Raw genomic sequence first — 26,329 nt, forward strand, 5'->3', positions numbered from 1 at the left:
CAGATCCGCTAAAACGCCCTTTATCTCGGCCTGGGTCTCCACCCATTTCGCCCTGAGCTCCATTCAAGCTTCCAATTTGTCATGCATCTGGCGTTGGTAGTCGACCCCACGAAAGTCAGCCAAAAGTCGGTAATTGAGGCAGTTAAGCTTGCCCGCACTGGTGGGAAACTGGACATTGTACTAACCCATGTGCCAGAAAAACTAGAGGCGTTCGAAAATGTTGTGCGCACGCTGTATGAGTACACTCGCAGCGTCGATAACCCCGCAGACACGACTGTGCTTCCGAGGTATCTGAAAGACATCAAATATGACAAAATATATGCACAGGAGGGTGTTGATGAAAAGTACAGGTCAGTTTTGCCCTCTAGCCAGCAGTTCCCCGCTGGGCCGGTAACCAATTTGGAAGTTGGGGACGGCACCTCAGCATCCTCCCAGAACGGCTTTGCAGCAGTTGCAGTTGGAGGCACGTTTGATCATTTACACATTGGCCACAAATTGCTCTTGACACTTGCTGGATTCTTGGCTAGGACCCGGCTGATTGTTGGGGTAACTGGACCAGAACTTCTCAAGAACAAAAAGCATGCCGAAGCAATGGATGCGTACAATGTGCGCGAAGCAGCAGTTCGCAACTTTGTGGGCTATGTGTTTCCGGGTCTGGAGGTTTACACCGAGGAAATTAACGATATCTACGGCCCCACAGGTACTGTCGAAGACATTGATGCATTAGTGGTCAGTCACGAAACAAGATCCGGGGGTGGAATGGTGAACGATTACCGCGAAAGCAAAGGCTGGAAGAAATTGACAATCGTAGAGGTTGGGCTTATTGGCGGTGACGCCAAAGTCAGCAGCACGGATTTCCGCAAACGAGATCTCCAAGCAAAAGCATAGTATCTATAAATATTAATTGCGTAAATCAGCAGAATGCTCACGTGCTGCCAACTCTTGGATTAGTTCATTGGCTAGAGTTGTGCACCATTTCACACGCTCTGCGTTTTTGCCGGATCCCACCGCTGTAGACGTCGCGACCTGGGGCAAGACATGCTGGATACCTCGCAAAATGGTCTTGTCTTTGGTCTGTGAAAGCAGCTGAGCAAGACCCTTGGCATCACGCTGGGCTCCTTCGACCATATTGTGAGATGACTGCTTTTCGGCCTGCTTGCCAAGGGCTCGAAACAGGTACACAAAGAACACCTCGAGAAAAACTCGCAGATCGTCGTTGGCAGTCAGGAAATCAACATTTTTCAGAATGTCTAGGCCAAGTGCCCCTTGGGTTACTAGCGATGCGTAAAACCTGGCGTAGTGCATGGTCTTTTGCACATTTGACGACCCATTCTCTAAAACGCCCAAAAAGTCCCACAGAGTGAACTGCATAGTCTTCCGCATCTGGTGCTGGGTACATTGCTTGGCAGCGACTAAAGAGTAGTAAGGATTGTAAACTTTTTCGTTCGCACAGCAGTGTAGAATGACGTGCGGGACCTCGCGAGCCTGTTTGTTTTTGAGATGCAGCTTGTCAATACGCTGGCACGCATCAATGTAGTCCTCTGCACCCATCAAGGCGACAAAGATGGCTCTACGAATGTCGGTATTGAGCCGTTGCTTCCGGGCCAGCTCGAGCCAATTCGGCTCTGCGGAACCAATCATGTCGTCGACTTCTTTCTGATCGTGGTCTTTTGCAGTGGACCTTGACTGTCCTGCCCATGCAGCACCGACAATCCACCACTTTCCTCTTGTATCTATGTTTCGAATATCATCCAACGTAACCCGCAACGGGTCAGAGACTTGGCCCTTGATTCCACCAAGCACCTTTCGCAAGCGATGTCTCAGCTCAAGCACGCCCTCGTTCGAGGACTTTTGCCGCTGGTTCTTGAGAGCAACAATACTCTCGATCAAAAACTTTGTTCGGGACGACAGTGACGACTGGCCAACTTTACCTACACTGCTCTGAAGAAGAACGATGATCTCCTTTAACGACTCTGGGTCATCTGAACGTAACTGAGTACCGCAGCTGCGAACAATACTCAACAAAAGTTCAGTGTTATTTTCATTAAGGTCGCCTAAAAGCTCGCGAATAACGTCATAGACGAGCGCAGGCGCGACCACTTGCATGGCGTAGCACTCGGCCAGCAATTGCACGAGGTTATTGGCTTGCTTAATATCATCACCGCTTTTGCATGCTTTCTCAAATGCTTCAACAAGCAGCTGAATGAATTCAGCACCAAAGTCTACACCCACTGTGCGATATAGAGCGCCAACTAACCCGGCATGTACAAGCAAAAAATTAGCCTGCAGGGTCCCCTGCGAAGAAACGCTCTCAATAATAATAGTCGACAAAGTATTTGAAACCATCGCACGCGTATGCTGAACAAAATAGCCTTCGATCTCGTTGACAATTGCATTGAGATTCGCTTCAGCCAATTTGTTCAGTGCACCTTTAATTTGTCGCTGTAGCTTGGTTTCCTCTTCAGATTTGGTGGTCTCGAGCTTTCTTCTAGAGGGTGGAACGTATTTCCCTCCTGCAGGCGCATATGGGTTCTCTGGTTTGGATTTGGCCTCCTTGGCAGCTCGTAGTGCAGCCACTGTCTCCTCATCAGTCATTTCACCTGCCGACTTTTTACTTTTACCAGCCTTAGCAGCTTTCAGAGCGGCCATTGTCTGTTCAGCAGTCATTTCGATTCCATTTTCAGAGGCTTCACCATCACTGTCGAGGTCACCCTCTGAAAGCGAATCGTCACTCCATGGCTGTTCAACGGATCCGTTTTTATTTTGAGGTTCTTCTTCGCTACCACTTTCTTCCTCATCAAAATCACCTTCGGATAACGAGTCGTCAGTCCATGGGTTCTCAATAAACTCACCCTCTGACGCTTCTTCATGATCGTGATCAGAACCGTTGTCGCCAGAGCCTGCCTCGGCTTCTGCCTCAGAATCAAAGTCTCCCTCTGACAGAGAATCATCAGTCCAAGGAATTTCGATGGATTCTTCTGAGTCCTTATTCAATGGGACGTCGACGTCAGACTCCCCTAGGATATCTGGATCACTCTCGCTGCTACTTCCCACTTGCTTGTCCAAATCGCTGAAACGATCAAAATCGAGGTCTCCTAAGAGTCCGCCAAGTTCATCATCACCTTTGGGCAGCTTCAACCCTTTTAAGCCAAGCTTTTTGGCATAGTACTTTGCATCCTCTTCGTCTTTTCGGCGCAATTCCTCTTCATGTAGGCTAACAAACGGCTTCACTTTGGACTTTTTGGCCGGAAAACTCGTTTCAGCAGGGGCTTTTCGTTTCTTGGCAGCAGCCAGGGCAGCCATTGTCTCCTCGGCGGTCATTTCCTTTCCCTTGATCTCACCACGAGCAGGAGCTCTTCCGGCCTTCTTTTGATGCCGCTGCTCCTTCCGCTGCTGCTTTCTAGATTTAGAACCTTTAAAATTGTGTGTTTGGTTCCAATCATTATATTTATCTCCCTGAAGTTTATCAAGAAGATCTCGAGGAAGCTGAGGTCCTCGGGGCATGATGACAAATTTTTTTTCAGATTTTCAGATTAAATACATTTGGTCTACATCTAGAACCCTATTTAATAACAATTGCTTGTTGTTGGTGCACAACGCGGCGCTTATCGGCATGATCTAGACCAATTGCATCATCATCTCCCATTGACTCGAACAGTTGTTCGTTATCGTCCTCAAGATAGCGCACTCTTGACGGTGAGCCACAGACTGCTATACGGATTTTCTCGAACGATTTGTCGCCTAAACCCAATTCCTGCTGGATTCTTTTTCGTGTGACTGAGAATGGCTCATTCTCGTGAAGTACAAAGGTGAACGGAATCGAATGGGTCCGGAAATCATCCTTTTGGAAGTGGAACACTGTCACAAGCCGTTGCTCAAGGGGAGCAATTCCAGCTGCAGCGCTCCGTAGATTCAGTTCTTCTTGACTCATGAGACTAGCGTAATTACCTTCGTGCATCAGCACTTCTTTGACTTGCATGGCAGGCGTCCATGTGCGAACTGTGCGATTGTGACGAGCAGTCCACATCTTCACTCGGGGGACATCTTCAGCTGGTAGCGAAAGTTGAGAGGCCAGCTCTCTGATCAACTCAGATACCGTAGCATTGGTCGATACCAATACTTGAAGTGTCTGAGGCTCAGACCTATAGTCTTGCACCCATGTGGTTGGAACCTCGATCATCTGTTCAAACTCAGCTAATGGACGATCAAGCACGCGATAATAAACATATAAGGGCGAATCAACAAGCATGAGGTCGTCCATATTTGAGCCATCGTTACGAAGAGGCTCACGCAAGGGCTCCCACTCGTATGGAGCCGGCCAAAGCTGCAAATGCGTCGGGTCAATATCACCACCAAGCGCGTCAGCAGCTCGTTCAGCTAGTTGTGAGTAGGGCTCTTTTGAAGATGTTATGAGGACCACAGGAGTAACCTTTTCTGGTGAAGGAACACGCTCTGGTTCTTCATCGCCATCACTCTCTTCAACATCTGGCCGAGGCAGTAACAGGAGTGTAACCCGGTGATTCAAAAAGTCATAAAACTCACAAGCAGAGGGGTATAGTGCGTCTTTATCTAGATTTGTTTCGAGCACAATGATATCACCCGTCACCAGCTGTTCCCCGACTAATGCCGAGGGGCTCATCTCTTCCACCATGCTCTCTCTTTCATGATAAAATCGAGTACCGGGGTTAGAGAACTGAGCAAGCGCAGCTGAGAGTGGTTGTTTTTTGTTGATCCAAACCGTGGAAACGCCAGTGAGTTTGAGTGCCGAGACATTAAACTCTTTAACAAACACCAAGACTTCATCTTCCAAATATCCCGGACTCTCCTGAACCCACAACACTGGGTAGGGCCCATCGCTCCAACTACTTAGCTCTTCAACAGTGTGTTCATTATGCTGAGGCTCTAACATGTGAATTCTTTTGACACTGTATTCACGCGGCGAGACCAACCATAATGACGGGATGAAATCAAACCCACAATGCTCAGCTACAGCAGCATAAAGCTGGCCAATCTTGAGGTTACGCCGAACCTTGAGTAATTCCGGCATTGAAGCATCGACTTCAGAACTGTGGCGAGCTGTCCATGTGGCAAGACCAACACCAGAATGCTTTGCAAATTGACGGCGACTGAGCAATCTGATGGCCATGTACTGACGTTGCTCCTGAATTTCTCGTCGACGCTGCTCTTCTTCACGCTTTTCTGCGGCGATCGATTCTGGAAGAGCTGAGGGCCACTTGTCTTCACTGCTTGGCAAAACAAACTCCAGACGAGACTTGCGAATGTACACAAGCATGTATGCAGATGTGATACGTTTAATACCGCGGGAATTCGGAAGTTCACCACCAAAGTTATCGTCAAGAACCTCCTTTAGTGAAGCCCGTGTAACACGGTCGTCATCAAATCTGAACCAATCGCCATTGGCTTCCGGCTTCAACAAAGTATAGTAATGACCAGCATTTAGATCACCAGAGTGAACGAGAACACCGTGTAAAGCATACTCCCAGGGTTCACCTTTTGCAGCCGCTTCTTTGACCGCATCACTCTCAGGGTCAAGGAACTGCTGCAGATCTAGATCCAGCGGGAACTCGAAACGGTCGTTGATCTTGACTTCGACGTCACGCAAAAAGTCATACTCGTATCGCTTGAGCTGCAAGTGAAGTACAGGGGGGAAACTTTCAAAGATAACACCCTTGTTTGCGTCTTGCAATCCATAGCCCGTAGCATGGTATTGGTTCTCGCCTTCAAGAACTTCGGTTTGCACGTAGTCACGGAAGGATGCGTAAATGTCCTTCATGTTTTTGACATTGAGCTGAATATCCCAGAAATCTTCTACACGAGCAGACTCAAAGTCGACATTGATGCATTTAATGAAGCTTTTCATTTGGCCAACAAAAATTTTCGTCAAAACACCTTCAACGCTTGTTCCATTCATTTTTGACTCAAGTCTATCCATCAACACACGGTTCAGTTCTTGGACATCGTGCTGCGTGAAAGCATCAGCCGTGTCCCAGCCAAATGACCGAGTTAGCGAGTTGGTATTTACGGGGGTGGGCGATGTTGCCAAAAGATAAAAAAGCCGCTGAAGTCCACTAGTCACAGACTCTGAATCACCGGCTGGGATCTCATAAACTGCCCGACGGAATACGCGGGTGAAGTACAACGACTGCAGCAACGAATTGAGATAGCAAGTGGCGCCCTGGTTGGTGAGACCAGTGTAGCCTGTTTCGAGTCGAGAGTCATAGTCGACGAAATCATGCCAGAGAATACCCGTGGGATCTTTGATTGTACGAAGAAAGGCCGTGATATTGACCTTGTTCTTCTCAATGAGCGCAGCCGGACGAGTACCTCTGGTCAGGGCACTCCGCACCTCGCACATGTGCGAGTATCCCCAGTCCATAGTGCGTGGGTTATAACGATGGTGAGCCATTTGGCAAATATATGCATCAGGATGTTGTGGATTCCAAACTGCTAAGGCGAATTGACAGCAAACGTGCCAACGCGAAGCTGCCGGCAATTGCTTGTCGTCGGAGCCGGGCTCATCGCTTTTGGGAAGTGGCGTTTCCGGGGACTCGTTTTGATCCTGGATTTGTAAATACAGTGAGATTCTCCCGCGACAAGACGAGCCATTGCCCTCAGGGAAAAGCAGCAAACGCCAACGGAACCCGCCGGCCTCAAACACTGGCGAGAGGGCGCGCTCGGGAAGGCTGTGCCAATCCGTGATCTCCCAGGTGAATACCATTTCCTCGTCCGTTTCTAGATCGGGAAATTGAGGTAAATAACGGCGTACCATGCTTGCCACATCATTGGCTAGAGGCATCTCACCTACCTCTTCACTCATTTAAAAAGTCGAGATTTTAGAGAATGACCACTTAGTAACCAACCAAACGGATGCTTGTTTAAACATCATCCCTTGCCCTGGCTAATGAGAGTATTAAACGTGTATAGATTTAAATGTCTTTTACAGAAACTTTTGTGGCTCTAAATCTCTACGCCCAAAAATATTGATAGTGTAGCATCACAAGTCATAAAACGCTGTTTTAAAATTTCTTTGCCCAAGGCTTGCCGAAGTTCTCATCGATGTCCAGCAACACCTTGAGACTGTTACGCGATCGCAAATATTTGACGGGGGGCTCCGGAGCAAAGTCGGCAGTACGCACTGAATGGCCAGCTTCGGAGTTCTTGCCGCTGCCGGGGAAAGGCAGCAGTCTCTTCAGGACTTCGTAGGCGGCTAGGGTGCAGCCGAACTGAGGAGAAGAGCGCAGGATACGGGCGGGACCGCCCTTGAAGAAGGCTGTGAAGCCCTCCTCATGCCAAATAATAGACGCCGCGTGGCGCAAACCGTTGTACTGGGTCATGCCTTTACGGCTTTCCACCTGCAATCGAGTCTTGATCACGTCAAACGGTGTGGTCAAGTATGCAGCAGGGATACCAGCAACTGCACCGGCCACCAGGAGCTGCCAGGTCTTGAGAGGATGACCAGGTCCCTCATTGAAGTAGTCCTTCTTCAGGTGAGCGTAGGTAGGGAAGTAAATGGCTGAGAAGGGCACGTCACGAAGCAAGCAGGCAGTCGCACCCTTGTAGAGGCCAACTAGACCTAATTGGCGGACAATATGCACAGCAGAGCGCTTGGGAACGCCTTCATGGCGGGCCATTTCACCCTGGACCTGAAGACGAATCTTGACGATTTCAAGAGGGTTGGTGAATACGACCTGGCAAGCACCTGCAGATCCACCAGCCATAATCTCAGCCCACAAGTCCAGACTGCCATCGGGTTTCGTCATAATACCACGAACAAGATCGTTCACGGTAAGCTTGATCGCCTTTTCTGGGGCAACACCGATCAATTGAGGGCCCAGACCGGAGTAGAGGCCACGGAAGCCCTCGTTATGGACGGTCTTTTTGAAGCAGTCCCAAGAATTCTTATACAGCAAAGCTTGGCCAGGTTTTGCCTTGCGCTGATTCTGCATACGCGTCTTCACCAGATCGATGGGGTAAACGACGGTAGCACCGAATGCGCCGGCAACAGAGCCCAAGGTAAAGTTGTATACAGATTCGAAAACTTCAGACAAGAAGGAGCGGGGATCTGATGCAGCGTTCTTGGCGGCCGCAACCTTATGTTGTTGCGCAGCGTGATAGCGGCTGTAAACATCCTGCCATTGGGGGTTGAACATCTGCTCGAATTTCTCGAGCGAGGCCGAGTCATTGCTGTCGCCATCATTAGCAAAGTGGAATAGCAAGTCAATCTCAAGAGGAGTAAAGTTCAAGAAGCGGGCAGAGCGTGCGGCATTCTCCATAAAATCTTTACGGGTAAAGTGATTATCACGACTGGACTCCCGGGCAATCTTTTCGACGTACTCGGTGTGGTTGACAAGGTTGACAAAGGCACGGACCGTAGCATAGGAGACCTTGCTCGAAATGGAATTTGGCCGCTGGGTAACGGTGTGCAGGTTCTCGAGCAGGCTGTTGCTGAGCTTGTGCTGAGCGGTGCGTTTCATGATCTCCTCAAACTCGTCAGGAGTAATGAACCCAGTCTTCTTTTTGTCGAAATGCTGGAATGCTTGACGGATACGCTCGCCAACCAAGCCGCTGACCATCTGGGAAAACTGCTGGTAGGACATATTATGGCGTTGGCCAGACTCACCAAGGTACAGAGCAGCCCATTTAGAGTTCCAGTCGAATGGCAGCGAATTGGACGACCGGTTAGCATTGTAGATGTTGACAAACTCCTTGAAGTTGACGTAGCCAGCACCCTCGGTGTCGAAGACACGGAAAGCGATCTGGAACTCAGCGTCGGGCTGCTCGAGCAGGTTGTCGAAAGCGAGCCAATCGTTCAGAGACACACGGCCCTGCTTGGAGTGGTCGGCGACACCAAACAGAACGGCGTACGAGTTGCGATGCACCTTCTCGTAATTCTCATTGGGCGGTGCGACGGCCTCAACAAAGTCCTGCTCGCTCAAATACAGATTACCCTGTTCGTCGCGATGGGTGGCATGTTTCAGGAAACGCTGCTTGGAGGCATCGTGCCTTTTAGGTTCAGACAGATTCATTCTGTGGATTAGTAGGTTTCAGTGGGTCCGCGGTAGCAGATTATTTTAATCAAATACTCTCGAGTCGGGTAGAAGTTCGAGGAATATGTCGTGCGTTGACTAAATAAATCTCTCCCACATTACCGCATGCTTTTTCGGCTCCGGTGGCCTGACTAATATTCCTCCTTTCCAGGGTGGTCGCTACCCCACTCCAGAAAAAGGAAGGTTTGGCCGACGATGAGGGGTCAAGAGGCGCATAATCACCGATTTTTTTTACAGCGAGAAACCCCTAATTTAGCTCAGTTATATATAGTGTGGTTTCGCAGCGCCGGGTATGCTTATCGGCACACCTTATCACCTTACTGGTGCTTACCCCACATCTCGGAAAATTACAACAGGTTGACCCTATGCGGATTCCCTATATTTTTTTTTCGCTCGATGCAGTAAGCACTCAGTCATCACCCTTCAACCAGCTCACCTTGCCGCGCGTTATCTTTCGCATCCAGGGTTAGATCACGTGCGTCAGGATCGATCCGGGCTTCGGCTATCTGCTGGTCGTGTTCGGTCGTTTGGCCAAAAAGATCTGGCGGAATCGCTTGCATTTGGACCGACGGGGCGCCGTTTAAATATCTCAGCTGTTCTAGAACCTGTGAATGCACTGATTCCAAGTAACCGCGGGAGTTGTGATTTTCCACCAGCCCAGAAAGCTGGGGGAACAGACTATAATCTGGAGCGAAATGCTGATAGAACGGCAAATTAGCGGGCAGTTCCGTGTCCGGTTCTATTCCTAAGCAAACAGCTGTTTCGTATGCCCACAGGCGCGAAACATTTCGAGGTGTGTACCCCCCGCCGCCCAACACCATCAGGGGGATGTTGAAAGATTTTGTGAATCGCACGCATTCCGCATGGGCTTGGATATTCAAATTGAAACGGCCAAGACGGTCGCCGCCTAAAGAATCAGCGCCGCACTGCAGAACAATTGCCTCGGGCCGGAATTTGACCAAAACCTGTTCGAGAATCGATTTGAACAGCCTGGTGTAGGACTCATCATCTATACCGTCTCGTAGCGGCACATTAAGACTGTAATGCTTGCCATTTTCAGCACCTATCTCGTCCAGGCTGCCGGTTCCCGGGAAATACTCGCCATTATATTTGTGGAAAGATAGAGTCATGACCCTGTCTGTTAAATAGAAGGCTTCTTGAACACCATCACCGTGATGAACATCGATATCAATATACAATACACGGGAATATACCCGCAGCAGGTTCAAAATACCCAAAACAATGTCGTTGACATAGCAAAACCCTGAGGCTTCAAACTTTTTGGCGTGATGAAGACCACCGGACCAGTTGATGGCAATATCACTTTGATCATTAATTAATTTGCGGCTGGCATCAACACTTGCGCCTGCACAAATGCTAGCATACTCATACAGTCCATCAAATATAGGACAGTCGTCTCCAATATTGAACTTGGACGGCGCGTCGGGAAACTGGTCCAAGGTAGACGGCGTCACGCTCTGCAGAAACTTGACATACTCATCGGCATGGAACTGCTCAATCTCGTCCTCGGTAGCCGCCCGCGGCTTATACCAGTCCATTTTATTGTGCATCCCGTAGCTCAATACCAAGTGATCCGTGAGCATCAACCGAAACGGCTTCATCGGATGTTTCATGCCAAAATGAAACTGTGCTGCCTCCTCATTAAAGTGATACGATACCTTTGGCTTCCATCCGTTTGTAAAGTCTTCATATAGCGGCCGCTCTTCCTCGCTTTTGCTATCGCGGGAAAACGTCGATGCCATAAGCACAACTCCACCCACCCGACAAACCTGGCCATTTGTCATGTCGAATTCCGGGTTTGATCGCCACATTACGATTTTCTCGCCTGAGGGCCGACTGTATCAGGTCGAGTATGCGTTCAAGGCCATCAAATCGACCAATCTTACCTCAGTAGCCGTCAAGGGTAAAGATTCTGCCGTCATGGTGTCTCAGAAAAAGGTAGGCGACAAGCTGCTGGATCCCGCAACCGTCTCCTACATTTTCCCCATTTCGCGTACCATTGGCGCAACCATGACTGGCCCCATTGGCGACTCCCGTGCCGCAGTGTCGCGGGCCCGTTCAGAGGCTGCTGAGTTCCGCCACAAACACGGCTACGAGATGCCCGTAGATGCTTTGGCTAAGCGCATGGCCAATATCAACCAGGTCTACACCCAGCGTGCTTATATGCGGCCCCTCGGTGTAGCCATGACGCTCATTGGCGTCGATGACGAGCGCGGGCCGCTGGTTTACAAGTGCGATCCAGCTGGTTACTACACAGGCTATAAGGCTACCGCCACAGGCCCGAAGCAGCAAGAGGGCATGATTTATTTGGAAAAGAAACTCAAAAACAAAGAGCATGTATCTGGAGACTGGCAGCAAGTTGTCGAAGAGGCGATCATCGCCCTGTCAAACGTGTTGGCATTGGATTTCCGTAAAAATGACATCGAGGTTGGCGTGGCTCTGCCCGATGGCTCTTTCCGCACCCTCACCGTTGACGAGATTGAGGAGCGCTTGGTCGCGATTGCCGAGCAGGACTAGGCAGCGCAAGTCGGTTTTGTAGCTTAATATAAACCCATTCTACGGTATCGTAAATCCCTAGTACAATAGGCTGGAGTATTGGCATTGTTGTGGTGACAAAAAAGATAACACAACAGTACAACGTTCCGCTTTCTTCCTTGTTTCGCTTGCTTTGCGCCATTGCTATGTCTACTAAACCAAGAAGTACTGAAAGCCAGAGCGAATCCACAGATTGCGCGCCTCTGTGGATCCTTGCGGAGCTTGCTCCTCAATGTAACGATTTGATTTCACAAACCTTGAGCACAATCCTGGAGCCCGTAGAATGGAATCAAAACACTTTACTTCCTAACAACGAAACCAACGACCTGGACTTTAACTTAGACGACCAGTTTGTTTGCACAGATTTACCCCTGGATCCTGCGTTAACTCTTCAGATGGGCTATGATGCGATATTTGGTTCGGAGCCCCTCCAGCCACATCCTAAAGAGTTTCTTGGTGAACCCATGTCGTATATCTCCTTCTCTCCGCTCTCTCCCATGAGCCCAGTGCTAGCACCAACCCCGACCCCGCCCAGCTCTGTCGCGTCCACCAATAACGCTTTAGGGAAACTGTTTATCGATACACGTACCGAAGAAGCAGTATACTGTAATAGTGAAGGTGAAATGGTGGTCGACAAGGAGTTTGTGGGCTTACCTACCTCTCCTAACAACCTGCCTTCATCCGAGTGTAACATTGACCCTATGTTATGTTTACAGTCTATGCCCGGTAGTGAACCACCAGACTTTTGGTCACAGTCTATTGAACAAGCATTGACCCCACGAATGATTCCGGTTACATTTGCCAAAGCACCGGAAACCCCTGTGCCCTTGGAAACACCCACTGTCAGCTCTTGTCCTAGTTGTCATTTTCAAACATTCGTCACAGCTGGGTCCGGATTGGAACAAATAAGAGACTATTTGGTTATTCCTGAAAATTCAACCAGATTCACGCTGGTCTCAAATAAGAACCTCGCGGATGTTTTGCCTCGAAACCGTTATAGCGGGCGCTCCACTACCCGAACACGATCAGTACTTTCTAACTCTCTAACGCGTATGCCAGAAAATGCGTCTGAAATTCCTATTGAAACAGATCTCTGTGATCAATTCATCAAAACTATTTCTAAAGCTATCACCCCAGACCCCAGCTCGCATATTTCGGGAGTTGACAAACTCGTACTATGCAAACCCTGGCGGAAGAACGGTATTCCACAACAACAGCCTCAACCGGCTTCTTCCATTGTTCATCCTGGCTTGTTCACTATATGTGAGAGCTGGGTTCCCGAAAGTAAACAGCGGCCCTTTTTCCGATTAACTGACGAACTAGGCTCGGGTGTCAACTTGGAGGAGTTGTCAGTCGCAATATCAATTCTATCTTCCAGGCCTCCGAGAAGATACAATCACTATGCTGCTTTGTCTTTAGACGATTCAGGAAAGTATATTCCTGCCACCTACTGCCCCTACTTACCAACAGAATATTATAGGCGGTGTATTGCGCGTGACCCTAAAGATATCGAGGAAATAGGCGGCAAGAATGGGTTTGTGGAAAAAGTCAAGACTTTCGACCTATATCGACCGGCGTTTGTGAAAGGTTGCGGCGCGTCAAAGTATGGATGGTGCGACAACTGTCCCGAGGGCGGGTTCTATCGAATGAAAAATAGTGGCTACCTATACCATAAAAACTTTGAGCATGGAATTCTTGCTACAACTTATGTTATGGAGGACCCTTTGGTGATCAAAAGTATGAAGTCACCCAGAGGGGACCGCTGGATGGGTCTTTGTGGAATATGTTACAGGTGGATTGATCTCAACCACCGAGCCTCTCAAGGATGGGGGACATGGTTTCATCACTATGTTAGCTGCAACAAAGAGTACGAGGAGTTAAAACTAGCCGTTCAAAGAACCGGGGCCAGAGTGGAGATTGTGGAGCTTGAGTACTGTCCTTTTGTGTGTTCATCAGAATAACTATAAATAACGCTCGAAAATAAAACTATTTGTGTCGCTTTTGAGCTTCTGCCAGCCATTTTGTCAATAGAATGTCTTCAACTGGATCAAGTCGCTTATGATTGTCTTTGGGTTTGATATCGAGCTTGTCTACTGCCACCCTGCCTATTTTCTTGACAAGATAGGTTTCCGATTCCATTGTCAATGGCTCTATACTGAGCACATCCGCGATCTCGGCTAAGGTCTGGTCGTCGAACTTCTGGGCGGCATGAGAAAATATTCGTAGTAAAGGTCCACGACGGTCCCGCATAGTTTCTTGAATAGTTTTGATAGTATCCGTTTTTCTGCGCTCCTTTTGTCCTGGTTGTGGGGATGGAATGGGCGAGAGCACGCTCGCTTTGTTCTGAGTAGCACTGGCATTAAGGCTTGATCCACTTGACCCGCTTGAAGTTGGAGCACTTTCGGGTTTAACGGTATCAAAATCCCAGTCGTCGTCGTCATCAGCACTCGAATAGAAGTTTGAGCTGCTGCTCATTGTTGCAGGTATAGGCGTAGAGCTTTTGGTTAGTTTCATGGCCAGCCGTTTGTCAACGAGTTTCGTCAAGTCTCTACGCGAAGCCTTGGCCAAGAATCTGTGTTTCAGTAAAGATGAGATAGATGAGCGCTCAGCAGGAGACTTGCGAAGGCATTGACCCACAAAGTCGCGGAATTCACGAGAAAACGCGCTGCTAGGCATTGGAGGAGGGTTCCGAGGGATGTAAAATATGACTTTCATGGGGTGCAAATGAGATAACGGCGGTTCTCCATTAGCGAGTTCCATCGCTGTGATACCCAGTGACCAAATATCTGCCGAGTAAGTATAGTCCTCCTGGTTGATCACCTCGGGTGCCATCCAAAAGGGAGTGCCTACAAACGTGTTGCGTCTGGATAAGTTGTTTGACAGTTGAGTCGCTACGCCAAAGTCTGCAATCTTGACTGCACCATCCTCAGACACCAAAATGTTTGCTGCTTTGATGTCTCGGTGGATTTTACCGTTTGTGTGGAGATAGTCCAAGCCTCGTAGCAATTCAGCTATAATCCAGGCAATTACGGACTCTGGCAATCCACGAGACACCTTAATGAGGTCCAGACACGAACCGCCACCTAAATACTCCATAATAATCCAGAGCTTGTAACCGTTGACAAAAGAGCCAAAATAGCGGGTGATGCGGGGATCGTGGCACTCAGCCAAAATTGAAATCTCACGCTGGATTTCTTCAATGTCGTCGGACGTCTCGTCCATATCGATTTTCTTGACCGCACATGTCCGGTCCAGAACGAGGTCTCGAGCACGATACACTGTTCCAAACGAGCCGGTGCCCAGCTCTTCTTCAAGAACGAACTGGTCTACCGACAAAACCCGGTGGCCAGAGGCTGCGGTTCTCAATGACGCATCACTTGCCGACGACGAGTTCGCCAAAGACAAGTCTCGCATTCTCGCGACTCCAGGTTCTCTTTATAAACAAGAAAGTTAGATGATGAGCAAGAGCCCTCGTGAGGTAAACATCCCAAATAGTAAGCCTATGTTTCTGAGAAATTGTAGTCAGCTTGAAGTGGACATCCCAAATAATTTTTTTTTGGTTCGAGAAAAGCAGAGTTTTGTGTGAGATCTATGGTCGCAAGGCTTCTGGCAAGAGCCATTTTCAAACCGTATAGTCGCTGGACGCTTGGTAGACGCAATGCTATCTCCACGGACCCGAAACCGCCTGTGCCACCAGCGAAGCGACGAGTGCCCACCGACGAGGAAACAAACATGATTCTAGGCCGGGCGCTGAGGTCTTCAACAGGCAGTCTTATGCGATGCACAGTACTGGACAGCGAGGGGCACACGAAGGTTGCCAATGGTGAGTTTAAACGATCTGAACTGCTGTCGAAGCACGGCTTGCTTCCGCGGGATCTTCGAAAAGTCGATGTGAGTACCCACAACATTGTGCCGGCGATCCTAGTTCGTGAAAACTCGATTTTGATCCACTTGCTTCATATTAGAGCGCTCATCAAATCCGACTCGGTGATATTATTCGATGTTTTTGGCCATACCGATACACGCGCCCACAGCATGTTTCTCTATGATCTGGAGCACCGGCTGCGAAACCAGGCCGGGTCGTCGTTACCCTATGAATTGCGAGCACTTGAAGCAGTTTTAGTGTCTGTTACGTCGGCTCTTGATTCAGACCTGCAGGTGCAAACCCATTTGGTGAATAGCCTTTTGGCCGAGCTCGAACAAAACATTGAGCGCGACCAGCTGAGGAGGCTTTTGCTTCAGTCCAAGCAAATGTCGTCGTTTTTGCAAAAGGCAACTTTGATTAGAGACGCTTTGCAGGATCTTTTGGACAATGACGAAGACATGCAGGATCTTTACTTGACTGCCCGACGCCAGGGCGAAGAAGCCGCTGATACGTCTGATGCTGAAATCATGCTTGAATCTTACTATAACTACTGCGACGAAATCGTGCAAGCTACAGAGACTCTGGGATCAAACATCAAGAGCACAGAGGAGATCATCAATATCGTGCTGGACGCGAACAGAAATTCTCTGATGAGTCTGGAGCTCAAGTTCCAGATCGGAATGCTGGGCCTCAGCGCGGGATCGGTGATAGCAGCCCTCTACGGGATGAACTTGAAAAACTTTATCGAAGACACTAATTGGGGGTTCGCTGCCGTTACCGGCTTGATGGGGTTTGTTTCAATCGCAATTGTATGGACACTGCTGCGTCGTCTGCACCGGATGCAGCGTCTTCAGATGGGCAAGATGCGGCCTCGAGAAAAAGTCTAGAAAAGAGCAAAAAAATTGTACATAATTTATAGAGACCAGCCAGCTAGTCAACTAGCGTGGACCAAGTTTTTCAAGAGCCCGGGGACCGACTTCCTCCCATTCCTGTTTAGAGATCCACATCTGGTCTTTATCAGCCATAATGTTTGCCAAAACTGCACCGCCCAAGAAGACCATGTGACGACGGCGTGGGGGGTCCTCAATGCGGACTTTGAACTTGTCGAGGCGTGATGCATCGTTGTTTGCAACCTTTGTGAGCCACAGCTGCTTGAGACCCTTTTCCAGTCGAGATGGCAGACCGGGGTACATTGAAGTGCCACCCGATAAAACAATCGCCTTGTAGAGGGTTGACCTGAGGTCCACCTCTGCACTCTGGATTACACCAAACACCGCCTCGTCCAAACCGGGAGCCTCAGAGTCCACCAAGTACGGCTGGAAGAGGCACTCGGGAGCAAGGTACCGCTCGGGGCCCAGTTTGATGACCCGGCCGTCGGGAAGCTCGTATGCTTCCATCAAAGTAGTTGTTTCCTCAGTGAGTTTCTTGTCGAAGTCAAGATCGTAAGAAACGTAGCAGAACTTCTCTTTGATCAACCGCACGGTCTCAAAGTCGGCGGTACGGTTGAAGGCATAACCGCGACGCAGCAAAAGGTTGATCATCTGACGGGTGATATCGCGGCCCGCAATGTTGATACGCCGGGTGAGATGGTTGAGCACCACAGAGTCGTACACAGGAACAATGTGGGTAACACCGTCACCGCTATCGACAACCACGCCGGAGCTGAGACCCTGAGCGTACAGAGCGAGCACGGCCTGAATAGCGACATAAACACCATTAAAGTTGTACTTTTCAAACATGGTTTGCACCATTCGCTCGCGATTAGCCAGAGGATTGAGCGGCGCCTCAGTGAGCAGAATCTTGTGCTGCGACGGGTCAATGCGCATCTTGTTGTAAAACGAGTAGTCCCATAAATGCTCCATATCTTCCCAATTGCGGATAACACCGTTCTCCATGGGATAAGAAACCTGCAGTGCCGAACGCACCGCGCTTGCTTCGTCGCCGCACATAATGTCTTTGATTTCCAGGCCGTCGGTGCGCTCCTCGGCACGCAGAATGGGCCGACCGACCATGGATTGGAACGTGTAATCCGGGAAGTTCGTGCCCGCACGACCGATTTTGACGAATCCAGTACCCTGATCAAGAACAATTGGTTGAGCCATAATAGTAGTTTTGGCCGGTTGGTGGCTTTTTAGATTGCGTAAGCGCCGGCTTAGAGGAGACATGAGGAGGGCCGGCGTATCTTGCTATTACTATGAGTATTAAGAAATGAAAACGAACGGAATACACCGACCGGACCCATAGGCGCCGAAAAATTGGTGCGGCTCAAAAATGCCCGCGTCTAAGCCGGCGGAATAGCCAACGCCGGGTAACCCGGCCGCTCATTGGCTGCTGACGTTTTCGTCCCATTACAAACATCGAAATTAGTCCACCTATAACTACACTTTTAAATTTTTCAAAATGTTGCGTTTGGTCAACCGTCAACTAATTCCCAAACAGGTTCGCTTCAACTCCACTTCTTCTGGCGCAAAGGCCCAGAACATGGTTTCCAAGGTTGTCAACAAGAGCACTGACCTCGTCAACTGCGCCGTCTACTGGTCCAAGGTCACCCTCGAGCTTGGCAAGTACATCTGGACCAAGGAGGCTCTGTCTCCTCCCACCACGCAGCAGATTCAGAAGGTTTTCTCCCAGGACCTGCTTTCCTACGTTCAGTGCGCCCGTACCACTTTCGCCAAACCGCAGATGTTGATTGACCGCGTGTCTGGTCTGGACAAGCAGAAGGTCATCAAGGGCTCTGCTGTCCTTGTCCAGCTTCTCGGTTTGTTCTCTCTTGGTGAGATTATTGGCCGTCGTCACATTTACGGCTACAAGTCTCACGGTGCTCACCACTAATCGGGGTCAGCGTGGTTGTTTTATCAATGAGACGTGGCGGACAGATCTTCAAAATAGAGCAGTCTCTGATTGCGGTATAGTATTATTCAATAGCTTTTAACCCTGGGCTTTGTAGCTGAGGATTTGCGTCTAGAGTCATGCGCAGCCGTCGGCGCTGCGGCCATGTGAGCTATGCATATAGTCGAGCTTATTCGGTTGTTTCGAGCAGGGGAGCCTGTATTTGATGCTAATACACACACAGTTCGTGAATGAAAAGCCTATCCTGCAGCGCTGCACCCGCTGATGCCAGACACCGTCAGGAGGTATTAGGTCGAGCCCGCGAAGTCTGCTCGGGCAGCTCTGCTTGAATCGCAGTCGCTCTAAATACCTGCTGCTTAACTATAACTCTAGTCCGTATCTCGAGAATCTAACCATATCAGCGCTCGTGAAAATCTCTGAAAATAATGTGCGTCAAAGTTTCAGGTTTAGGGCACATTGCGGCCCAGCAAGCGTGCTTAAATGGCAACTAGCTTGCTCGAAAGTGACGAATGAAAAACAGGTTCTAGCGACCTAAAATTTGTACGACATCTGAGCCCTCCACTACCAACACCTTTGTGAAAAAAACAACCACTTTTTCACCCTCTTTGACGCCTCTAGCACCTTATCTACCCCTCTCACCACTTAGTCACATCATCTATCCTGCTCAACGGAGGCTGCGCTTTCGCAACATGGATCCCAGAAAAAACCTGGACTTTGTGCCTCCAAGTGAGATATCTGAGACGTCTTGCCGTAACATGTCTGTGAGTCAAATTCCAGACAATGCCCCCATTCAGCCGTTTTTTGATACCACTGGCACAACCACTACCCCGATGCTGTCGGCCCAAGGTACCAGTGGAGATGAGTCCGACGACAGTGGTTCGTCGCTAGATATTCCACAGGGAATCCCAACAAACACTGATATAACGCAGAAGTTCGTTGTGCCCGAGATTCATGAGCCTGCCTACCAGATATCCGCCAATTTGGAGGAGGTGCCCAAAAACGTTCGTCGGCAAGCAACCCAACTCGCCGACTACGAGTTTCCTGTTCACCGTCTAGCTACTGTGATGAAGGATGAGTCCAAGTCGCCTCTGATTTTGGTTGCCTGTGGTTCATTCTCGCCAATTACTTACTTGCACTTGCGCATGTTCGAAATGGCATTGGACGCTGTCCGAGACCAGACCAGATTCGAAGTCATTGGCGGATACTATTCACCAGTAAGTGATAACTACAAAAAGGCTGGATTGGCCCCCGCTCACCACCGGGTCCGGATGTGTGAGCTGGCTTGCGAGCGTACGTCGTCCTGGCTGATGGTCGATGCCTGGGAGTCTCTACAACGTACGTATACTCGAACAGCAGTAGTGCTCGATCACTTCAACACCGAGGTCAACGTGAAGCGTAAAGGTATACGCACAGCATCCGGCAAGCGTAAGGGTGTCAAAATCATGTTGCTGGCCGGTGGTGACCTCATCGAGTCAATGGGTGAACCTAACGTGTGGCTAGACAGCGACTTGCGACATATTTTGGGCCGCTATGGATGTATGATTGTTGAACGTACCGGATCAGACGTTCGCAGTTTCTTGCTGTCTCATGATATCATGTATGAGCACCGACACAATGTGCTTGTTATCAAGCAGTTGATTTACAACGATATTTCGTCAACAAAAGTGCGGTTATTTATTCGAAGAAACATGAGCGTACAGTATCTTGCTCCAAGTAGTGTGACCCGCTACATTTACGAACACGGGCTCTACCTCGAACCAGAGCCTGTCAAGACAGTTATGAGCGAACGAGGCGACTAATAAATAAATGCTTTGCGATTTTTCTTTTCTGTGTCTTTCGTTGGGCTATAGACATAGATCCATGCTCTTGTTGAGTCCTGTAATGATAGATTCATAAAATGCAGAATTAAAGTCGAGTAGTGACTGATCCCGTTTCCTGGCTGCTTGGCTGCGCTTTGTCTTTGACTGCTCGTATTTACTGTGCTCAACATGAATCATGGTGGCAATACAGCGCCTTTCCAAACCAGTCCACTCAGCTGCAGCTTTGACAAAGTTGACTGTGTTGGCCAAAGCGGTCGCCGACGGAGGTTCCAGGGACTCATTGCGGAATTTCTGCTTTAAATAGTTTCTCAGTATCGTCCGATGAGGATGCGTTCGTTCGCACGCTCGGTACCCGTAGCGTAAAAGCAGCCGGTAGGCCTCCCGAAGTTGACGTTCCCGTTCCATGTCAGCAGCCTCGGAGAAACCAGAAGATCGCGTGAGGATTAACGAGAGCGATAAAGCTGGCAATGAAGAACCAATACGGTTAATGACTAAACCGGTGCTCGATGAGACTAAAGAGGTACCGTCTCTGCAGTCAATACATGCCTATCAGGCCCGAATTCTTGCCTGGGCTGATCCGTTTGCCTCTTTGGCCAACGACATCCCGCGGCCCCAATTCAAACTACAGCTTCCTGAGAACTGGACACCCCGACTACCGAATCTACCACAAATGCCACAGTTGACCATGCCCAACTTGACAATGCCTCAGCTCAACGTCCCCCAACTCAATGTGCCCCAACTGCAGTTTCCGAACTTGACAGTCCCGCAGCTGCCTGAGCTGGCATTGCCGCAGGGCTGGCCCCGTCGCTGGCCGCAATCCTGGGCACCGCATTGGTTTGAGTTGATCCAAGACCTGGAAGAATTCGGTATTGTGGATAACGTTGACGACCTACTCGAGGGCTCCGAAGAGGAACATAAAAGTGACGATGAGGAGGAAAACGACGAAATTAGCGATAATGCGAGTGTTTTCAGTCTTACAAGCGAAGACTCTGATCTCGAGCGACTCGGCCATGTTCCCGATATTGCAACTTTAAACGCTACCCTTCGCAATGCATCTCAATTGCTACTCAAAAGCTTCACCGAAGCAATTGAACGAAGCAGATCTCCTCGCTCTGTTATACAATCTGATGCAGAACTCGAGCCCGAGCTCCAGGCTGAGCTCTCACCTGAAGACCTCGCGGCTTCGTATACTCCAGACCGCGACGGTCTAGGATGCGCACATTACCGGCGAAACTGTAAAGTGCAATGCATTGACTGCCACAAATTTTATCCCTGTCGACTTTGCCATGATGAGCTGGAGGCACATAATTTACCTCGTCGTGAAACAAAGTACATGCTCTGTATGCTTTGCGACAAAGTATCCAGGGCAGGCCAGTTTTGCAATAATTGCCACAAGGAAATGGCATCATACTTTTGCGATATATGCAAGCTATGGAGTGACGAACCTGAAAAGTCGATTTTCCATTGCGACGACTGTGGTATTTGCCGTGTTGGAGCAGGCATCGGAATCGACACTATCCACTGTCAAAAATGTGGTATCTGCATGAACATTGAACTTGCAGACAACCACCCATGCATTGAAAGAAGCGCCAACTCTAATTGTCCGATCTGTCTGGAGTATTTGTTTAATTCTACAAAAGTGCTCATGTTTATGGCCTGCGGCCATCCGATCCATCAGCTGTGCTATCAGTCGTATGTTTCAGCCAACTACAAATGCCCAATCTGCTTCAAATCCATCATCGACACATCGGCAATATTTAGAGCGATTGACAATGAGGTTGCCAGGGAAATTCTTCCCTCGGAACTCAGAGACCTTCGAGTGGACATTATGTGCAACGATTGTCGGGCGAAATCTCGAGTGCCCTTCCATGTTGCTGGACTCAAATGCCATACTTGTGGTTCATATAATACATCCAAAGTGTGATTTGCTTGCTAATTTAATATCTAATATTCCTAAAACTTGGCTCAGAGCTTGGACACCGAGGCACCACCGTCAATGGGCAACACAACGCCGTTAATGTAGTTACCGGCAGGCGAGCACAAGAAAACAGTGGTTCCAATGATGTCCTGTTTGACACCGAGACGGCGACGAGGATTGGTCTCGGTGAGTTCCTTGCCAATTACCGACAGCACACCGTTGGACATTTTACTGGGGAAGAACCCAGGGGCCAGGATATTGACTGTGATGTTCTCGGGGCCAAGCTCGGAAGCAAGCGAGCGACCTAGATGGTGAACAGCAGCCTTGGAGGCAAGGTAACCGTAGGTACCACCGGACGAGACAGCCCGAATACCAGCAATGGAACCAGTGATCAAGACACGAGAGGGATCCTCACTGGTACCGGCCTTGCGAAGGAAGGGGGCAAACAACTGGATAGTGCTGAATACACCACGGACGTTGAGGTCCAGAACCTTGCCAATGGCCTCGTCGGGGTGAGAATCGAAGTCTGCACCCCAGGTGGCACCAGCGTTGGCGATCAAAATATCGAGCTTCTGCTCGCGTTTGACAAACTCCTTGGCCAATGCCTCGCACCCGGCGCGGGACCCGAGGTCAGCAGGAATAGCAATAGCCTCGCAGCGCAGATTGTGCTTCTTGGCGAGGTCGCTCAGGTACTTGACGGACTCGTCACATGCAGAGGCTTTACGGGAAGAGATGTAAATCTTGCTGGCACCGGCAAGCAAGAGCCCTTCAGCCATATCGAGACCGAGGCCACGGGAGCCGCCCGTGATAAGTGCGATTTTGTTATTGACCTTGAACAATTCAGAAGACATTAGGGAACAAGTTGATGGTTTGTGGGGTAAGGACAGTGAATTTATAGTCCTTACCTAATTGCCGAAAGTGGGGAGGGCCCCGGAATCGAGAGCGCTAGCTGGCGATAATGACGGGCTAAAAGGCTGGTCTTGGTGTCGACTGGCCAGGATATGGGGGCTTGGTGTCAATTTCCAAATTTTGGAGAAATCGACCCGGCAGGATGGGGAACGCACACAGTTCAACATTTTTCAACCATTGCCGAGATCCGAGGTGTGAAAAATTGTCACCAAAAAACTAAATTCTTGAAACTTAGGCTATATCACCTTGAACTGCAATTTAGTGCCCAGCCAAAAGGCACGTTTTGCACTTGCATGGTCCCAGGCTTAAAACCTCGAGCTCACCATGGCATACCTCGCTGGTCTCTGACAAATGGATAAGCTCAAGAGAAAGCCGCGGTGGACGCTGCCGCTTGAGGACGTCAAGAAAAACAGCCCAAGTGCACGAGATGGGGTATCATACGAAGAACAGCTCATAAAACAGTCCAAGGGCGTGTCGTTTGTGATTCAAACCAGCTCTCAGCTCAAGCTGCGACCGGCGGCAATCTACACTGCCGCTACGTACCTGCACAGGTTTTACACGCGGTACTCGCTCAAGAGGGTTCACTACTACGACTGTGCCTCTGCGTGTGTGTTTTTAGCTTCCAAAACCGAAGAATCGCCCCGTACTATTCAAGAAGTGGCATTCATGTGCATGAGAGTTGCTTTGAAAAACCCCCGTCTTAAAGTTGATACCAACTCTCGCGAGTTCAAGAAGTGGGTCGAAACTATAATGTATACTGAAGAGCTGCTGCTCGAAGGCCTCTTTTTCGACCTCACAATCGAGTCGCCCTATAGATCACTGGCTGCTTTCACAACAAAATATCCGACTCCTGGCGAGGGTATAAACACGCTGGCTAATAATTTTGTTAATGACTCGTGTCGCACCATGCTGAGTGTTGTTTACTCGTCCGATAAAATCGCTGCGGCTGCCTACTATTGGGCTATAAAACGCGGCGCGGCTTCGGCTCCTCTGGTCGACGGCGAAAAATGGTACACAAAGGCTGGATACAACAGATCTTTGCTCATCGATGTTGTAAATGAAATGACATCAATGTTTAATGCTATAAAAGCAGACTCAGACCCTGCAGTATATTTAACTATGGCAAAGTAGATCTCAAAATTGCATCATTAGTAACTCTTGTCCAAGTCGCCAAGGTCGCCATGGATGATGACGGTAGCGAAAAGTCGTACACAGTGGCAACTGTGCCGGATGCGGTGGATGGAGACGCTACACAAGCCGATCCACGGGTGGGCAATAGTAGTGATACGTTTTTCAGCGACATTGAGATAAACTCCGATGACGAGGACCAGACGCACCCGCTTTTGAATGGCCACCAATTGGACTTATCGGGTGACAACTCGTTACTTTTAAACGTCCTGCCTCCTGAGACGCCCGCAAGGTTCACCCAAACCCAGTCCGCTCAGGACCTAAGTACTCAAGCCAAGACTCTTCTCGAGCGACATAAACAGGTGCTGATAGCTGATACATCTTCGTGGTCCGATCATGCTTATGACGACGTACAAGTCCTGGGGACTCCAATTGAGCGCACGTATGCTAATACAGGGCACCCAGCAAGTGTTGCTAGGCGTCTTGTACCCATCGATAGTGATGGGGAAGACACCGGGTTCATTGAAGAAACACCATTCAAGTCGCCTCCTTTGAAGCTTCGCAAAGTTGCCCTTGAGCCGACGGCTACAGGTACGCCATTGCGGGCTGCAAAGCCTCAGAATACGATTCCAGCAACCCCGCCCCTGAATCAATGCATGCTGTTTTACTGGCCCGGTGACGGCTGGTACCCTGCGATCCCGGATCAAGCAGAGTACTTGCAAAAGAAAAACGACGCCAAGGCCAAAATTGTTGTTGAGTTCGGTACGGAAGAAGAGGGTCTTGTAAAGGCATCTTCTGCTGTGCCAGTTGACTTTCAAGTTGGCGATATTGTCAACTATGAAAAGATCCAGTATAAAATCATCCAACTCATTGAGTCTGGTGACACCACAAAATTCGTTACATCAATGGGCTACGATACTCTCAAGCTCGAACCTTTGCGGATCTCAAGACGCATGCAACTTGTTCCCATTACCGTTCTGGTAAAGGACGTTTTTCTGAGAAACGCCGAGTTTGATGAATGGAACTCCCGTCGACTCAGTCGAGAGTCATCTCAAAGGATAGTCTACCCCTCGATGCATTCAGTGCATCGACCAAAGCTTTCTAGTTTCGGCCCTTCTTCAAGCGGCGAAGCCCCCACGCCCACTTCACAAATTTTCAGCCATTGCATGTTTTCGATCACTATGGCAAGCCACCAAGACGCGACATCTGTCACAAATAGCATAAGAGACAACTCTGGCGAGGTGGTTGAGGATTTTAGTGATATTCTTGACGTTGATGCCAGTGGCCGCGTCTCGTGGAACGCCGACCCGGCGTACACTTTTGGTGCTGTAATCGCTGCCCGTCCTCTCCGATCTCCCAAGTATTTAGGAGGTCTGGCTATGGGCTGGCCCTGTCTCTCGTTTCAATTCATTGCCGACTGCGTTGCTGCTGGACGGCTGCTAGAAAACTGGAAAGACTATCTTCTGGCTGCCGGCGACTCTCTCGCATTCAAGGCCTCCATCAGTCTTGATATGACAGATTTTTACAGAAACTGGGCGACAGGATACACATTAAAAACTCAATTCGAGCAGCGACCTCTAGCTATGGGAGGCCTTGTTCCCGATCTGTACCTTGTTCGGGATCAAAAGGACAAGAACGTGCAGTTACTGCTTCGACTCGCGACAGCAAAACCCCCTAAAATCGTGGACAGTCTAGATGAGATCACAGCCACCGGGGTTGTTGTCGTTCTAGCGAAATCACCTTCTGATCTGCCGTCGGATCTGCCTTCGATCTCGTCCACCCTGATGGTCGGCCGCCTACACCGGCAACTAATTCTGCCCGAAACAGCAGTATACAACCGTGACTGGTTGATCCAATGTATCATAAACCGTCGGTTAGTCTAATTTATTATTTAAGTTATGTGTGACTTCTCTGACACCACGGCGCTGAGAGACCAATCGACGGGTTCTTATGAAGCCAGGAGCGTTCTTCTCGGACTTCTGAATCACTACAAAAACTCGCATTATACGGCTAAGACGCTACCACGTCCCAAAAGTGACCCAACTTCACCAGAACGGTGTTATTGGATCGGCAGGAACGATGGGCTGCTCAAAACACGCGAACCGCAGTTTGTCTAAGAAGGCCTGTAAAGAAGAAAAAAATATGCCTGTCAGGGCTGATAAATCGTCGGATCGGTGTTGGGGGGTGTTGGGCCGTTTCATGTGAAAACATGGTC

The 26,329-nt window shown here is 49.4% G+C and overlaps 17 protein-coding genes across 17 annotated transcripts; 9 read left to right on the forward strand and 8 right to left on the reverse strand.

The window, feature by feature from the left end:
• Positions 1-81: 81 nt before the first annotated feature.
• On the forward strand, positions 82-888 carry B9G98_02198 (Phosphopantetheine adenylyltransferase; the record flags this gene model as incomplete). The annotated part of the gene is made up of 1 exon (XM_024808755.1): positions 82-888. The coding sequence occupies one exon, from the start codon at positions 82-84 to the stop codon at positions 886-888; it is 807 nt and encodes a 268-aa protein (XP_024664523.1).
• Positions 889-900: 12 nt separating this feature from the next.
• B9G98_02199 (Suppressor of glycerol defect protein 1) lies at positions 901-3,504 on the reverse strand (the record flags this gene model as incomplete). Its single annotated transcript, XM_024808756.1, has 1 exon — positions 901-3,504. The coding sequence occupies one exon, from the start codon at positions 3,502-3,504 to the stop codon at positions 901-903; it is 2,604 nt and encodes an 867-aa protein (XP_024664524.1).
• Positions 3,505-3,562: 58 nt separating this feature from the next.
• On the reverse strand, positions 3,563-6,838 carry B9G98_02200 (Ubiquitin carboxyl-terminal hydrolase 21; the record flags this gene model as incomplete). The annotated part of the gene is made up of 1 exon (XM_024808757.1): positions 3,563-6,838. The coding sequence occupies one exon, from the start codon at positions 6,836-6,838 to the stop codon at positions 3,563-3,565; it is 3,276 nt and encodes a 1,091-aa protein (XP_024664525.1).
• Positions 6,839-7,037: 199 nt separating this feature from the next.
• B9G98_02201 (Calcium-binding mitochondrial carrier protein Aralar1) lies at positions 7,038-9,047 on the reverse strand (the record flags this gene model as incomplete). The annotated part of the gene is made up of 1 exon (XM_024808758.1): positions 7,038-9,047. One exon carries the CDS (start codon positions 9,045-9,047, stop codon positions 7,038-7,040), a length of 2,010 nt encoding a protein of 669 aa, XP_024664526.1.
• A 437-nt stretch (positions 9,048-9,484) lies between these two features.
• Positions 9,485-10,831, reverse strand: B9G98_02202 (putative histone deacetylase HOS2; the record flags this gene model as incomplete). Its single annotated transcript, XM_024808759.1, has 1 exon — positions 9,485-10,831. One exon carries the CDS (start codon positions 10,829-10,831, stop codon positions 9,485-9,487), a length of 1,347 nt encoding a protein of 448 aa, XP_024664527.1.
• Positions 10,832-10,871: 40 nt separating this feature from the next.
• B9G98_02203 (Proteasome subunit alpha type-1) lies at positions 10,872-11,606 on the forward strand (the record flags this gene model as incomplete). The annotated part of the gene is made up of 1 exon (XM_024808760.1): positions 10,872-11,606. One exon carries the CDS (start codon positions 10,872-10,874, stop codon positions 11,604-11,606), a length of 735 nt encoding a protein of 244 aa, XP_024664528.1.
• A 164-nt stretch (positions 11,607-11,770) lies between these two features.
• B9G98_02204 (hypothetical protein) lies at positions 11,771-13,585 on the forward strand (the record flags this gene model as incomplete). The annotated part of the gene is made up of 1 exon (XM_024808761.1): positions 11,771-13,585. The coding sequence occupies one exon, from the start codon at positions 11,771-11,773 to the stop codon at positions 13,583-13,585; it is 1,815 nt and encodes a 604-aa protein (XP_024664529.1).
• A 25-nt stretch (positions 13,586-13,610) lies between these two features.
• Positions 13,611-15,038, reverse strand: B9G98_02205 (Germinal center kinase 1; the record flags this gene model as incomplete). The annotated part of the gene is made up of 1 exon (XM_024808762.1): positions 13,611-15,038. The coding sequence occupies one exon, from the start codon at positions 15,036-15,038 to the stop codon at positions 13,611-13,613; it is 1,428 nt and encodes a 475-aa protein (XP_024664530.1).
• Positions 15,039-15,215: 177 nt separating this feature from the next.
• B9G98_02206 (Mitochondrial inner membrane magnesium transporter LPE10) lies at positions 15,216-16,376 on the forward strand (the record flags this gene model as incomplete). Its single annotated transcript, XM_024808763.1, has 1 exon — positions 15,216-16,376. The coding sequence occupies one exon, from the start codon at positions 15,216-15,218 to the stop codon at positions 16,374-16,376; it is 1,161 nt and encodes a 386-aa protein (XP_024664531.1).
• Positions 16,377-16,427: 51 nt separating this feature from the next.
• B9G98_02207 (Actin-related protein 2) lies at positions 16,428-17,591 on the reverse strand (the record flags this gene model as incomplete). Its single annotated transcript, XM_024808764.1, has 1 exon — positions 16,428-17,591. The coding sequence occupies one exon, from the start codon at positions 17,589-17,591 to the stop codon at positions 16,428-16,430; it is 1,164 nt and encodes a 387-aa protein (XP_024664532.1).
• Positions 17,592-17,889: 298 nt separating this feature from the next.
• B9G98_02208 (ATP synthase subunit g, mitochondrial) lies at positions 17,890-18,321 on the forward strand (the record flags this gene model as incomplete). The annotated part of the gene is made up of 1 exon (XM_024808765.1): positions 17,890-18,321. One exon carries the CDS (start codon positions 17,890-17,892, stop codon positions 18,319-18,321), a length of 432 nt encoding a protein of 143 aa, XP_024664533.1.
• Positions 18,322-19,028: 707 nt separating this feature from the next.
• Positions 19,029-20,138, forward strand: B9G98_02209 (Nicotinamide/nicotinic acid mononucleotide adenylyltransferase 1; the record flags this gene model as incomplete). The annotated part of the gene is made up of 1 exon (XM_024808766.1): positions 19,029-20,138. The coding sequence occupies one exon, from the start codon at positions 19,029-19,031 to the stop codon at positions 20,136-20,138; it is 1,110 nt and encodes a 369-aa protein (XP_024664534.1).
• A 45-nt stretch (positions 20,139-20,183) lies between these two features.
• On the reverse strand, positions 20,184-20,564 carry B9G98_02210 (hypothetical protein; the record flags this gene model as incomplete). The annotated part of the gene is made up of 1 exon (XM_024808767.1): positions 20,184-20,564. One exon carries the CDS (start codon positions 20,562-20,564, stop codon positions 20,184-20,186), a length of 381 nt encoding a protein of 126 aa, XP_024664535.1.
• An 82-nt stretch (positions 20,565-20,646) lies between these two features.
• Positions 20,647-22,083, forward strand: B9G98_02211 (putative RING finger protein C2F3.16; the record flags this gene model as incomplete). Its single annotated transcript, XM_024808768.1, has 1 exon — positions 20,647-22,083. One exon carries the CDS (start codon positions 20,647-20,649, stop codon positions 22,081-22,083), a length of 1,437 nt encoding a protein of 478 aa, XP_024664536.1.
• Positions 22,084-22,124: 41 nt separating this feature from the next.
• Positions 22,125-22,928, reverse strand: B9G98_02212 (Rhamnolipids biosynthesis 3-oxoacyl-[acyl-carrier-protein] reductase; the record flags this gene model as incomplete). The annotated part of the gene is made up of 1 exon (XM_024808769.1): positions 22,125-22,928. The coding sequence occupies one exon, from the start codon at positions 22,926-22,928 to the stop codon at positions 22,125-22,127; it is 804 nt and encodes a 267-aa protein (XP_024664537.1).
• Positions 22,929-23,337: 409 nt separating this feature from the next.
• Positions 23,338-24,117, forward strand: B9G98_02213 (Cyclin pch1; the record flags this gene model as incomplete). Its single annotated transcript, XM_024808770.1, has 1 exon — positions 23,338-24,117. One exon carries the CDS (start codon positions 23,338-23,340, stop codon positions 24,115-24,117), a length of 780 nt encoding a protein of 259 aa, XP_024664538.1.
• A 50-nt stretch (positions 24,118-24,167) lies between these two features.
• On the forward strand, positions 24,168-25,997 carry B9G98_02214 (DNA repair protein RAD9; the record flags this gene model as incomplete). Its single annotated transcript, XM_024808771.1, has 1 exon — positions 24,168-25,997. One exon carries the CDS (start codon positions 24,168-24,170, stop codon positions 25,995-25,997), a length of 1,830 nt encoding a protein of 609 aa, XP_024664539.1.
• Positions 25,998-26,329: the final 332 nt, after the last annotated feature.

Source organism: Wickerhamiella sorbophila (genome assembly GCF_002251995.1).
Source record: "Wickerhamiella sorbophila strain DS02 chromosome Unknown contig3, whole genome shotgun sequence".
Taxonomy (NCBI): domain Eukaryota; kingdom Fungi; phylum Ascomycota; class Dipodascomycetes; order Dipodascales; family Trichomonascaceae; genus Wickerhamiella; species Wickerhamiella sorbophila.